This window comes from Ascaphus truei, chromosome 6 (genome assembly GCF_040206685.1).
Source record: "Ascaphus truei isolate aAscTru1 chromosome 6, aAscTru1.hap1, whole genome shotgun sequence".
Lineage (NCBI taxonomy): Eukaryota > Metazoa > Chordata > Amphibia > Anura > Ascaphidae > Ascaphus > Ascaphus truei.
This window is the reverse complement of record NC_134488.1, coordinates 65,466,932-65,482,019: the sequence shown is the minus strand read 5'-3', so window position 1 is coordinate 65,482,019 and position 15,088 is coordinate 65,466,932. Positions and strand designations below refer to the sequence as shown.

Here is a 15,088-nt window from a genome sequence, read left to right as displayed (position 1 = left end):
GTTACGGCAGGCAACCGGCTGGAACATTCCTGAGCAATCAAGGCTGGGACTCCAAGGTCAGCGAGCGGGGAATTTACCTACATACATTCTGCTAATTATACAGCATGTACTTCAATGTCAGATACGGTGCAATATACTGCACTCTTCTATTACGGTACTGACCCCCCACACACACAGCGCTCACTGCACCTCCATCCTGCACTGCAGCACCCTACTATTACAGTACTGAATCCCTCTCACACACAGCTGTCACTGCACCTCCATCCTGCACCCTTCTATTCCAGTACTGTCCCCCCTCACACACAGCTGTCACTGCACCTCCATCCTGTACCCTACTATTCCAGTACTGTCCCCCCTCACACACAGCTGTCACTGCACCTCCATCCTGTACCCTACTATTCCAGTACTGTCCCCCTCACACACAGCTGTCACTGCACCTCCATCCTGTACCCTACTATTCCAGTACTGTCCCCCCTCACACACAGCTGTCACTGCACCTCCATCCTGTACCCTACTATTCCAGTACTGTCCCCCTCACACACAGCTGTCACTGCACCTCCATCCTGTACCCTACTATTCCAGTACTGTCCCCCCTCACACACAGCTGTCACTGCACACACTCTGCTATTCCAGTACTGACCACACACACACACCCTATATCCTGCACTACAGCACACACTGTTATTCTAGTACTGACCTCTTGCACATAGCTGTCACTTCACCTACATCATGCTTTGCTGCCCTCTTTGCTATTCCAGTACTACACCTCCATCCTGCATGGCAGCATACTCTACTATTCCAGTACTGAAACAACACACACACACACACGTATCACTGTACTGATATCCGGCAATGTAGTACATTCTGCTATTCCAGTACTGACCCCTCTTCACACAATCCTATTACAGTACCCCCATCCTGCACTGCAGCACACTCTACTATTCCAGTGCTAACCCCCACACATAGCCGTCACTACACCTCCACCCTGCACCAAACCATGTGCAACCCAACTCTCCAGTTGCTGTCCTTATAACATGCATATAAAACCCACTGCTCAATGCATTGCAACTTTCTCTGGCAGTGTAGGGGTTACTCCTTGCACAGGATGTGTAGAAATCGCTAGTGGTGGAAATGGTGCTCATTGCAAGGCCCTGTGTGTCCCACTGCTTGCAGGGACCTCTCTTGGATGCTTCCTGCCTCTCCCTTCCTCTGATTCCAAGAACACTTAAAAAGACTCCTGCTCACCACCGGATTTGAGTACATACTACTGATTACTCAACCCTAACACCTCCTGTAACCCCACTCCCCACCAACACCTCCTGTAACCCCCCCCCCCTTATCTGATCTGATTCATGCAGGAAAGAGACAGGCGGGCAAGGCAGATAAAAGGGACAGTCACAGTGAGAGTTACAGATGATAAAAGTGGTAGTAACCCCTTCAGCGCTGGAGACCCTAATGCAGTCTTGCCAACCCTGGCAGTGAGTGAAGACTGGGAAGCTGATCTATTTCGGGGTACGTTGTTGTTGAAAGCGGGTTCTATAATGTCAATACATGGAACATATCTACCCATTCATTTGGTGTGATAGGGAAATTGTATAAAATATACAGTATTATACAAGTTGATAATGGTGAGAATCCCGTGCAGGGAGCACAAATAGACAGGCTCCCTGAAAATAGGGTCATTAACTGCTTCTAGTTTTTTAATTTGAGGTGAGGTGGGGTGAGGTGAGGTGGGGTGAGGTGAGGTGGGGTGGGGTTGGGGGGGGGTGAGGTGGGGTGGGGTTGGGGGGGTGAGGTGAGGTGGGGTGGGGTTGGGGGGGTGGGGTGGGGTTGGGGGGGTGGGGTGAGGTGGGGTGGGGTTGGGGGGGTGATGTTCTGAACTGGCTGCGGTTTTCCTTTAATGATAGTGGAAGCTTCAAAGACAGAACCAGTCAGAGCCATATCCCAGCAACATGTCAAACCTGGGCTGGATTCCGAGACTCCCGATAACACACACTCCTATCTCCCACCGCACACAGACCCCCTCTCACCCGGTGATCTTTACAGAATGCGTCCCATGCCTGCGGTATTGCTCCGGTTTCCCTGCGGTTGCTGGCGTGTGTCTGTAGATCCCACGCTTGTACATAAAGAAATCCTCGTGTACCTCCATGATGGCTACAAGAGAAGCGTGGGAGTCAGTCATACTGCAGTTATTTTAATTACGTATAGTTTTGTTGTAGATATACAGAAAAACGTATAAAATGAATAGTAAATAATAAGTCAGCAACGAAGCTAGTGTGTGTAATATATATATATATATATATATATATATATATATATATATATATATATATATATATATATATATATATATATATATATATATACACATACATACATACATATACACATAAACACACAGTATATCTTCCAAAATAGAGATCTTTAAATTCATAGAAATTATATATATTATATAAAATTATGATTCTGTGACAGAGTTAGGCAGGTGTGAAGTACTCTTCATGGAGATGGAAATAACCTAAAAATAAAATTAATGGGAGAGAAATAAATTAGGCTTGAGTCCTCACGTCCGGAGACCCCACCTCCAATCCTACAGAGCATGTGCCGCGATCAGGCAGTGAAGGGTGACATTTGGGTAGTTATGGGGTGGAGTAAGGAGGTGTGAGCTTTGGGGGGGTTCTCTCAGGGCCCTCCCACCTGGAGACAAAGTACACAAAATCAAAGAATGGAACCCACCTGTCTTGTGGTGTAGTATAACTCGAGTAAATATACTGCTATTTAATAGTTGCAGGTTGCAGCAAGTAGCAACAATTTTAAAGTAAACACAGTTTGTGCATCACAAGGTAATTTCCAGCTGTCTGTTAACTGGATTTGAATGTTAGCACTGTTCTGCCTGCCATTCTGCAGATGTTATGTGATTTAGGGGGGGGAAGGGTGTGTGTGTGTGTGTGTGTGTGTGTGTGTGTGTGTGTGTGTGTGTGTGTGTGTGTGTGTGTGTGTGTGTGTGTGTGTGTGTGTGTGTGTGTGTGTGTGTGTGTGTGTGTGTGTGTGTGTGTGTGTGTGTGTGTGTGTGTGTGTGTGTGTGTGTGTGTGTGTGTGTGTGTTTTGTAGCCACTCTTCAGAACTCACCTTGAACAGGCCCATTCTCAAACACTTCTTTCATAATGTCGCTTTCCTGCAAAATACATTAAACAAATCACTGAAATGACAGAACGCCCGTGTTGGGGTTATTTGTACAGTGATAGAGGGGAATGCAGTGCTGATGGTAGTGGGGGCAGACACAGAATTTAAGGGAGTGCAGGGTTGAGGTGCAGTGACAGAGGTGTGTGTCTGCGCTCTAGCAGACTGTAGCTGCGGCCTCAAGTGGGGTGAAAGGAAGGCTGCTGCGATTTTCAGCTTAAAAAAGAGAATCCAAGCGGCACTATAAAAAAAAAAAGTTTGGGGGTTTTATATATGCAGCATTTGATTACCTTTATTGAAAACTAATTACCTACGCTGACTATGGATTTGTTCTCCCGTGATCGATCAGCAAAGATACTTTTCCCCAGGTTTTCCTAAATGGCTTCCTTTCAGTTTCAATTAATCCTTTAGTCCAGGGGGGCGCAAACTTTTTTCCCTGCGCCCCCCTGCCGGCTGTCCCCTCACTCCCGCGCCTCCCCCAACCCCAACTTACCCGCGCTCCGGCGTAATGACATCACATTGCCATAGCAACGTGACGTCACATGACCTCGCAGCGTCATTTTGACGCCGCGTTGCCATGGCGACGCAGGGAGGAAGCCACCGGAGCCACGGTAAGTTAGGTTTACAGAGGCCCTGCAGCTCCCCCGGCACTTAATTTAAGTGCCTTCGGGAAGCGCGCGGGGCCTTTGTAAACCCCGCGCCCCCCCTGGGGGTCGCGCCCCACAGTTTGCGCACCGCTGCTTTAGTCAATGCAACTCATACAAGAATATATGGTAGCTGCCAAGGTACCATTATCTATTGTTACAGTTTGCAGCTCAAACTGCTGGGAATATTGGTAACAAATGATCACAAAACAGGAAAGTGTTGCAAAGATCTTGCACTGCTGGGGAAGTGTGCTAAAACCTGCTATAGAAAGCAAAGGATACATAGTATATTAAAACTCACTAAAAATGCCAGTAAGAGTTGAATAATAAAAAAATTAAAAAATCCAGTATTATCCAATACTACAGAACTGATTTATTTTAAAAACTCTTGTAGGATATTGCTTGGATTGCCTCTTAATACAATTTTGACTTCTGAGGAAGAAATGTAGATTTCAAATGAGAAAACTGAAGAGAAATACAGTGTAGTGCAGAGCGAGGCAATCGTATGAGAACATAAGCATCGAATCAGAGGAAGAGACCTGTAGGTGAGGTGCCTGAGAGTCCCAGTGTACAGACACAGGGGCTGAGCAGCTCTCGAGGATTCAGAGATGGAAGACTCCAGAGCCCAAAGCCCCTGCAGTGTCCAGGGGGTCAGAGCTTACTCCCTAGGGAACTGCACAGGAGCCGGTCCTCTCACCTGCAAACCACAGTGAAAGAGCACAACATGTCCACAGTGCAAACAAGTGTTTCCGCTCTAACCTGTGCAACCTCATGGAGCAGAGAGACCTCTGTCAAGCACAGACTGTGCAGGAGAGAGAAATGCTGAAAGGCCCTTCCAGTATAGTAAGCAAGAGAGGCACAGAACAGTGTGCGAAGGAAGGGGGGCAAGTTATCAAGACAAGGTGGTTTGTAGCACTGAAACTGCAAAAGGGATACATACGTGTGCAGTGCCTGTAACTGGTGGGAGCAGCAAAGGAGCAAGTCCCAAATACTAAAAGGTGCAACTACTTGGGGCAGTAATACTGCACAGGGACATCTCCTAGCCATAGACGGTGCAAGCACTGGGGTCAAGAAGAATACAAAGGAGAAAAACCCAGCCATATAGGGTAAATCTCCTGGGATCAGCAAGCACGGAAAGAGACAAAGCACAGCCTTTCCACTCCTCATAGAGCAGCTCCATTCACAGATGGTGCAACCATTGGGGGAAACAGGAATGCAAAGAAAAAGAAAAACAGGCACAGGTAGTGAATCTCCTGGAAGAAGCAAGCACCCAAAGAGACAAAATCCAGATGCAGGTAGTGCAACTACTGGGAGCAGAAACACTGCACAAACTCCAAGCAAATGGAGTGCGGCGAGCAGTACTTCCAATGATGGAGCAGCCACCAGCAGCGAAGAAGCAAGAAACCCATTGCTAGCACCATATGGTGCAGTCCAAAGAAGCGTTCCAGGGAAAGACAGAGACTACGCAGGAAAGGGTCATTGGGAATGTCATGAAGCACCGCATGCTAATGATTTCCAAATCAGTGAGGCAACTCTACTTCTGTAGTGCGTGATCCATTGATAAATTGTTCAGTCTTCTCCCCTACGTTACAAAGTAATGAGATAACAGTCTAGGAAAGGATCTCCAGAGTCAAGTGAGGCCCCTGGTAATAAAGAGGAGAGTGCTGGTATGGACATATCCTGTAAGCAATAGACTACTCTATTCAGAGTGTAGCAAGAGGAGCAAGTTCCTTTCCTTGGCACACGGACAGATCTGATGCCATGACATCAGACGCGAACGTTAGCGGTGAGTGCGAGTACCCGGAAGACCAGAGGATCACGAAGCAGGGATCTTAGTGATTGCGGTTCCTTAGAGGCACGGATCCTACAAGGCACCCCTGACGGGCCATCACCAGGCAGAGCAGAACATCACGAAGTGTTCCAGTTAAGGACGGTAGCAATATGCAATGTTCTATGGACACTTATATTGATTGAACACTGTTCTCTGCTCTGGTGGAACTTACCCTTGCATTTCTCTGAAGCTGCACCAAAGATTCTTTACTTGTAAATAAGGATAGGGGCTTGTGTCCTAATATATCTTTTATTTATCTAAAAGGTCTGTGTTTGTCTTCTCTGTTTTTTGCATATACATATACATGTCTTTTAACACGCAGGGATTTAGCTGTGTGATTTTGTATTTTTAATAGTAGAGGGTGGTGCAGGGTAGGATCTTAGTGCCATGCTAGAGCTGTGTGTGAGGGGTCAGTACTGGAGATGCTGGGGGTGCTGCACTATTATGGGTCAAATCACCCCTTTCAGTCTCAGTAACACCGGGGGTCATATGTGTCAAGGCAAAAGTCGTACAACTCTGGGGCACAAACATTGCTCCAGAATTGTATAAATAAAATTCTATTTAGGTCAATGAAACAATTTTTATTTGATACATTGGGTGCAGACTTTTTGCCCCAGAATTACACCACTTTTGTCTTCATGCACAGACAATACAGTGCCACCACAAATGTCATTGCAAGCCCATTGTCAGACCCATACGATAAAAGGTATCACTGTAACTCACGCTAGATGCCAGGCGGTAGGCGGGTGTGGATTGGTAGATCTCATTGGCTATGGAGTGTTGGTTGGGGCAGTGTGCTGTAGCCTGTCTCCTTCCTCGCCCCGTGGAGCGGCTGTGCATCATACAGGGTTTGGCAGCCCAATCTGTATTCAGACTGTCAAATGGGTAACACTCGTCTGTCACCAACCTGAGAAGAAACACAGATATCAGATGGAGGGCTCACAACCCTTTTCACGGCAACATGAGCATACAGTACATTGCAGAGCAGGGTAAACCCGTGTTGTATGCAGAGATATATATATATATATATATCTGTGTTGTAGGCACTGCAAAATATACTGTATCTGAATAGGTATACAGAGTAGTGTATGCCTGTGTTTTAGGCAGAGTGGTGTATACCGGTGCGTTATGTGGGGCAATGCATTGCAGGCCCCTCCTGCAGAGAAGGGGTTAATCCAGTGTACCATAACACATGGAACTGTATTGTTTGGAAGGATGGTGACTACCACATAATGTTTTAAGCTCCTCACCCTCCTACTCCAAGGTGTTCTGCTAATAGCAAGGTATAAAATACATTAAATGTCATTTTCATGGAGGAAGACGTGGAAATACATGGTAAAAAGAACCGGATTAAATTAGAAGTTAGTACGTGCCTGATCTGTGGTTACATTGGCCTTGTGGGCAATATTATCATATTTTGGCAGAAATATGTAACTAAAACCCCAATATAAATTAAATAGAAATAGTCAAATATGCGCTTGCTTTTATGCAGTATGATGTAATTAATAGGAAAGAGTTAATAATAATAATAAAATGTTGGGTATTAGTCAATTTGTATGTGCTTTGATCTTGTGTTTTTGTTAATCCAGTTAGTGTTTTATAAGTGAACGCAAGTCCCTGAACAATGACTCTAAAAATCCCCCACATGCCTCTTTTATGGCATCACCTTGTTATAATGACATCTCACTGCCAAAGTTTGTCCTGTTATTAGAATACCTTCCTATAACAACACCTCCAGATAACAACATCTCAAAGCACTGACAATCATTATCCCATAAGAACACCCAACCAAATAAGAACATCTCCCTGCCCTTCCTAGATGGAAACCCCTCTTAATCTCTGGAGTTCCAGATATAAAGACACCCCCTTTTTAAGGACACCAAGCATTCATACCCTCTCCTCCTCAGATACCACCACGCTCCATCCACGCGCCCCCCACTGCAGCCATGCTGGTTCCTGGTGTCACATGACAGCAGGTTCTGTGGGGAAAGCGCTGGCGTCATGTGACCCATCGACTGGATGGAAATCCTGTCTGAGGCGACCGCTGGGAAAGAGTAAGAGAGAGAAATGAAACCCCCAGTGTTAGCTCCTTTCAGGAAAGCCACTTTATCCAACTGTGCAAAAACATTAGATTGTTAGCTCCTTGGCTTTGGGTAATGATTTTCCTGTAGAATTCAGTGTACAGTATCAGACCTGTATACAGGACATCATTCTCTCAAGTACCACAATATATCCCAATTTAACGCAGAATATCGCAGAGTTGCCATAGGATTCAATTGCGATTATAACGTAGAACATCACAACATAGCCTGAGGTTTGGGCAACCTACAGGTAAAGTGGGTACCTGCAGTGGAGAAAGCCCAGGACCCAGCACAGTTGCCTTGATCGAGGGGCATGTGGATCATTCCTGGCCACTTAACCGCAGCATTGAAGTGACGAGGCAACACCTCATTATTCATGTTCACCTGTGGAGAAGAGAGCCGATCAGAGGTAAAACACCAGCCACAAGGCGGACAGATGAGAGAGAGAGATCACTATACATGTACCACACTACAAAACGGGGGCCGAAAATACAGTGGCCATTATTCATTACGGTGCAATAGTGCCAATCAGACACTGCCAAATGGAAACTCCCATTTAACTCAGTGGGCTTTTCCAGGTGCACTTAATGAGCGTGAGAGAAGTGTCACACTGAGAGACACGAGTGTTCGTGTTCATAAATATTTCTAATCAGAACAGAAGTATGAGACCAGAGAGAAGTGTGGCACTGATCGTTTAACCTCTTCACTGCCTGATGGGGCTTTCAATGTATTGCAAATGGAATTAAAAGGTGCAGTCCCACTTGGCCAAACAAGTGGGGGGGTCTTTGCCTTGCCTTCTTTAACCTGGTTTAATGTTTCATTGTAATATTTGCCATCAGAATTTCCACAAAAACAGAAACTGGTCTGCATTAATCTCCCTCACATTGTGAATTCTCCTGGAGAGATTTCCATTGAAGTATGAGCGGAGAAAAACAAAAGCAACTCAAGCAGACAGACTTTTATTTGATGGAGTTAGTGGGTCAGATCCTGTGAGCTTAGCCTGACCCCGCTTGTTCTAACATGTAGGAATTTTCCAGCCTCTCCTTGTCCCTGGCAGTACCCCCCTTTCTTTCCTCCCCCTGGTGGACAGCAGAAGGGAGTGGTCACTTAACAGAGGCTAACAATCCCTCTAACTACCCGGAGTGGAGAGGCAGCGGATTTCCTGAGTGGAAGTTGCCTGATAAAGCTGGCGGTCTGGGTTATCGGCCCTGTATTGTGCATCTGTGCTGGGCTTGCCAAAAATCACACAGTGACCCCAAGCTCAGGAAAAGGGCCCCTGATAAAAATAAAAGTTGTCTGTGCATTCCACTTCCATGTTTACATGTTAATACCTCATGTCACACGCCAGCGACACAGTAGCACCCAGCAGGCTCTGCACCTTCCACACCTCATGCATGGGGAGGAGGGGATTACTAAAGTGTTGGGGTCACTTAACCTTACGCCACGTCTAACCTCTCTCCCATTTCATGCTTCCCCCCCCCCCCCCCCCCAGCAGAAAGGTGTTTCAACACAGGATTATTGAGCAGCTGGTGACTGCAGGTGCTTAGTCCCTTTTTCATTACGACACAAGTGGTGTGCATATAAGGGCATTTTCTACTGAGCACACTGTCTCGTGAGCTCATCATTTTTCCGACTCAACTATCTACCTCATCTTTCTCTGATTCCTGATGGAGGGGGGGGGGGGGGGTGGTACTCACATGTAGCTCATTCATGTTCATCACTGAGGAGGAAGGTTTGATGGTTCCCAGACGATACTGAATTCCCTCATCCAGAGTCAGGCCCCAAAAGCGACTGTAATTCCCAGCTGTCCAACTAAAGGAGATAGAGCCCACAGAACCAGCGTATTAATGGGAGGGAGACAGACAATGCTATCTGCCCCTGGGGGTACTTCCATCCCTCACCCTACAGTACAGTCTATTATAAGCTTAGGGTACTTTACTTATACAGCACCACATAGAGGCAGGTCACTGTACTGCACTGTACTGTAATGATTACACAGTATAGGGATAAGCACAATCCTTAGGGTCCTTTTTAATGGCAAAAAAAGTCTAATATGTTAAAATAATAATAATAATGAGAGGCTGTAGCCAGTGCGTGAGGCTCATAATTAATGTATTGGAGAATCTATGGCCCAGTCCTGCTTTGGTGTAATGTAGCTTTCCCTTCCTGATGCACTTACCCATAATTCCCCCTGTTGATAGCTTCTACGGTCTCCTGGTTGATGAGGCAGGAGTTTTGCTCGCAGTACCACTGCCCGTTGGTGGTGCAGGTGCTGTAGACAGAAAGGTGGTGAGAGGGTTGAGTCAGGCGCAGCACACAGAGGCTTTGGGGGATTATTCAGTACACAACCATAGTGCTGATCGGGGCACTATCACATGGAAACTGCCATTTACTTTAATATGCCTTTCCGTGTGAGAGTTTAATGAATACATCGAACTTTGCATCAGAATTTTCCATCTGCAAAACCGTCAGATTATTCAGGCTGAAATTGCATATACGAAGAGATGAATGGATCAAGGTGCTGCCACTCCATAGAAAAACTCACCAGAGAATGAAGGGAAAATCAATTTATTGGACTACATAAAAAACATTAACAAAACAAAAATTGACTCCTCACACGCGTTTCGCCTCTCTGTGGCGCTTTTTCAAGGAGTATACTGCTAGGAGAGGAAGAAACCTATTTATACCCCCCCCCCCCTGTAAATGGGACAGATAGTGTCAATTAATGATAATAGCAAATAGATAATTGCAAGAAAAACATCAATTCTATATGTGACACTTGTTGCATTTTTGTTCATTCTTAGTCAGTATTTTATGTTTTTCTTGCAATTAACTATTTGCTACTATCATTAATTGACACTAGCTTTCCCGTTTACTGGGGGAGGTTTAAATAGGTTTCTTCCTCCCCTAGCAGTATACTCCTTGAAAAAGCGCCACAGGGGGTGTGAAACGCGTGGTAGGAGGAGCCAATTTTGTTTTGTTCATGTAGTCCAATAAACTGATTTTACCTTCATTTTCTGGTGCATTTCCCCCATTTTTTTCTTGGAGCGGCAGCACCTTGATCTATCCACCTCTTGATTTGCTATTTTGGATCAAGTGGGCGCTATTTAGGGATTCCGGAGGAACATCTGAAGCAGCAGAATCTTTGCACACATATCAGCTGAACCAGGCTGATGGTGCATGATCACCAGTAATGTTACTCCACACCGACTGCAGTCTAGATACAGGGACTATGAACTGAAGCTGAAATTTGACAAGAAATCTCTCAAACCTATACAGGTACTCACTATCTGCCAAGTTCTGTGTATTTGCCCTATATATCACTAACTGCAATATTACAGACCTACCGCCTTTAAAACCCCTCCAGAAAGACTCCAGTTCAATTGCTATAACTCCTCTACAATTTGCACGCTTAGAGCTTTTATTCGGCTTTTGTCCTATTGCTGAAACTACGTACATTTTATTTAATACATCAGAAGTGTCCCACTTTTACAGCCAGGACTTGGATTTAACCAAGATAAATTGTAAGACACCAGATGTGTCCAACATCTTCAGAAATGATTACACAGTGCAAGGATAAGCATGATGCTTAGGGTCCATTTTAATGGGGGAGGGGGGGAATGTCTGAGTTGTAAATAAAATAAAATAGAGGAGTGAGGCTCTCTCACAATTAATGTAGCAGGATTAGATAAGGGCAACAGTCAGTCAATAAACATTGGAGAAAGGAATCCCTGCCCAAAATTGGTGATTTATTTCTCAAGAAGGAATACATCTAAGAAAACAAATTGCCCGGTTAAATCCAAGTCCTGGCTGCTGGCCTTGCACACATTGGCCCTATTCTCCCCCCCCCCCCCCAGTGTTCACCTGCTCAGAGATCTTTAAGTGATCCCAAATGTTATAATGCAGGTATGAGCATTCCACCCTCTACCCACTGAGCCTTGCTATCTCCTAGAAGCAGGGGAGGTCCTGCAGACAGGACGGTGCTCCCGGATATGTACAGAATTCCCCGGGAGTGACTCAGATGGTATTTTAGTAAATCTTTTGTTAATGCTGTTGAAGGATGGGGGGGGGGTTTCTTGACAAAGTCATTACAGAGGGGCCGGCGACACATTGTTTGACATATCTAGCAAATAAAAATACCACCCAGCCTTTCCCCATTATCTCTTAGCATACAGTGCTTGCACTGCAACCAAGGATTCTGGGTAATGACATGCAAATAATCACACAGTGTGTCACTTTTTGCTTGTCCATTTTAACATGGAACCCTATAAGCTTATGTCTACCGTATTACATAGCTTTTTCAGCACAGCCTGTGTTGAAGAAGTGCAGAGCCAGTAAACCTAATCACAGAGAGCTGTTTAAACCTGTTGGGTCTCAGTGTGAGGTTGGTTATACTGGCTTTGCAATGTGAAGCTGGAAGTGGCTACAACCAGACACAAATCTACTGACACGTAACGGTATTTACATACATGCAAACCCGTATACACTGCAGATCACACATATAATAGGGAGCAATTTGCCACACTCACATGAACAACCAAGATCAACATGTCTACATACATGTCTAGTACATACATTTACATAATGCAGAGTGGGGTGTAATTGTATATTTGACAGTTGCAGAAAAGTGTATATAAACGAAGTATGTGTATGCATGTATAACGCAGCGTATTGTGTGTATCTGTATATAATGCAGAGCAGTATGTGTCTCTATATCACACAGTAGTGCATATCTGTGTACATGATATGCAACATGCGTGTATTTAAATGGTAGTCCATCGCAGAGAAGCTGCATGGTTTAGAGATTATGTGCTGTTCCTCTGTGTCTGTTTTGGGGCTTTACATTCCTTTTAAGGCTCTGGGGATGAGAGTCTAAGTTTAGCTGAAGGATCAGCTTGGGAACTTAGTTTTCTTTAGTTTACTCTTTTCCCACTAACCCCCTTCATGCCAGAGAAACGGAGCAACGAGAATTGATGGGCATCTTAAGGTTACTGAAGGGCCAAAGGTGCAGCCCTCACATAATTCCCATGTGCCCCTAATGCAGCTATTTTTGCATTTACTTTAATTTAAAACAGCAATTCCTTTGCCATCACAAGGACAAGCAGCACATAGCTTAGCAGGTTATATATGTCTTGCTTAGCAATTCTACAGTATGTAAACTCCCCTGGTAGCAAAGGGACCAGTAATACAGTAATATGAACCTGGCTGTCCTGGAGGATGTGAAAATGGGTAATATTGTGAAGGAAAGACTCAGTTTACATTATTGTTCATGGGACACACAGCCAAGCCTAGGTTTATATGTGGTTTTTGTGTGGGTGTGGGTGGGTGTGTCTGACAGCTGCAAAAATTCCTGAACAAATGGGACTTTAGCCCCTGAAAAGAGACACAGTAGTAGTTGTGTTTCTCACAATCCCTCCCAGAGTTCTAGAACACAAATAGCAGAGAGGTTTGTGGGAGTGATGCTAATAACATGGTGGTCAGGAGATTGTCAGACAGACAGAGAGGTATCGGTGTACTGTGCACTTACCACAAGTTACAGTTCTCTTTGTATGTTGCTCCTTTTGGGTATTTTTGTCCATGTCTGACACAAGCTGGAATAGAGGGAGTGATCAGATGAAAATTACTTGGTACACCAACAATCAGCATATGGAGACAAGTTGAAGTAAAAACCATACAGTTTTAAAAGATGACTTTGGGAGCAGAGGTGAATGTCCTTGCAAAGTTGCACACACACTAGTTACTGCATAAAACTCACCGGGTCAGGATAGAGTGTATAAATTAATGTGAGTTATGTTATGAGCATAATCCTGATGAAGGCGATTATGTTTACAGGATGCTGATAAATCACATTTACTTTATTCTGGCTGAGCAACCTTGCATTCCAATGGTAACTTATAACACCCCGTATTCACTTATAACAAATTCTGCACCCCAGTACTGACCTGTAACAAACTTTGCACCCCACTAACAGCCTGTAACAAATGCTGTACCCCAATACTGATCTGTAAAATGCTGTACCTCAATACCTATTTGCAACAAAATTTGCACCCTGCTAACGGCCTATAACAAACTCTCCACCCCAATGCTGGCCTGTAACAAAATCTGAGCCCTCTACACCCCAGTACTGACCTATATGAAACTCTGGAACCCACTATTTACCTTTTTCGAACTGCACCCCAATACAAACGTGTATTAAACTCCGCACCTTATTGCTGATCTTTAACACCGTACTAGCACCCAGCATGGCATTATAACCATATCTGCACCAACCATAGTTCATCACAGTCAGTCCACAAACCATTGCAAACCCGGTACTGGTCTATAACTTAGCTTTGCAGTGATCCAGCACACGTCAACTGCATATTCTGAGGCAGCTCCTGTCCCGTAACCAACTACAGTGCCCACATCCTTATACTGTGCCAGATACCTTCCAAGATGGCAAGGGGTGGCTCAATGCCCAGACAGTAGCCCCAGAAGTCAGGACAGCAGTCGGACACGGTGCGGTTACAGAACAAGTCACAATAGCAGATGGTATCCAAATAGGGCACAGTGCAGACATCATCCCTGCCAGGACAGCAAGAATCTCTCCGCTGACAGTACGAGCCACCCGCATCTCTGATCCCGCGGGTGTGAAGTCCTGGAGCCAGCTCACGTCGGGTACGAGATCTCCGGGGGGTTACCCCTTCTGTCACACCCAAGCAGACCACAAGAGCAGCCAGGAGCAGAAGCTTCATTCTGTTATAGGGTTACTCACAGAGGCTCCTGCAAAGAGATAATAGGGTGAGGAATTAGGGCTCCGGCACAGACATACTAGGGTAATTTGATGGGTCATACAAATGGTGTGATGTATTGAGTTCTGCAACATCCTACAATGTTTTGTACAGTGCAAAGGGAAAGCAGAATTTGGTGAGCTCAAACCTACCAATGTAACAAAAACGTATTATTTGCGTTAGATATTTTTCAATGCCAAATGGAATTTAAGGTGACGTAGTCAGCAGGCTTAAATCAGTTTTTGATCAAACGATGCCAACAAATGACTCCTTTGTTAATAAAGACTTAGGAATGGATCCAAAATGTATAATTACATTTTTTTTTTTTTTTTAAATTAGGGTGCAATTGTATGTCCAAGTTTAGCAGTTTATTAACATGGTGTTTTAAAAACAAACAAGATAAAAGGATAGGTGTATCATTGTGAATCTCAGCAGCTAGAAAAAGTTACAGGTTAGAGGAGAGGTTAAATTACCACTGTCACATACGGCCCACCTGTGAGCACGTAACAAGGGTTAATGCGCAGCTCTCAAGCTGGCCTACTTTCCCCCTTCACAAAAGCCCCTCAAATTAACAATATCTCC

General features: G+C 44.9%; 1 protein-coding gene across 2 annotated transcripts in view; it reads right to left on the bottom strand.

Annotated features, from left to right (window-relative positions):
• TINAGL1 (tubulointerstitial nephritis antigen like 1) overlaps positions 1 to 15,088 on the bottom strand; it is a 41,215-nt gene that overhangs the window by 9,983 nt on the left and 16,144 nt on the right. For both annotated transcript variants that reach the window (XM_075604626.1, XM_075604627.1), the window contains 9 exons: positions 14,164 to 14,498; positions 13,264 to 13,327; positions 9,916 to 10,008; positions 9,434 to 9,548; positions 8,000 to 8,120; positions 7,549 to 7,699; positions 6,379 to 6,562; positions 3,130 to 3,175; positions 2,031 to 2,154 (listed from right to left, as the gene is read on the bottom strand). In XM_075604626.1, the coding sequence (XP_075460741.1) occupies positions 2,031 to 2,154; positions 3,130 to 3,175; positions 6,379 to 6,562; positions 7,549 to 7,699; positions 8,000 to 8,120; positions 9,434 to 9,548; positions 9,916 to 10,008; positions 13,264 to 13,327; positions 14,164 to 14,470 (1,205 nt within the window). In that variant the 5' untranslated portion in view covers positions 14,471 to 14,498. The remainder of the gene's footprint in view (positions 1 to 2,030; positions 2,155 to 3,129; positions 3,176 to 6,378; positions 6,563 to 7,548; positions 7,700 to 7,999; positions 8,121 to 9,433; positions 9,549 to 9,915; positions 10,009 to 13,263; positions 13,328 to 14,163; positions 14,499 to 15,088) is intronic.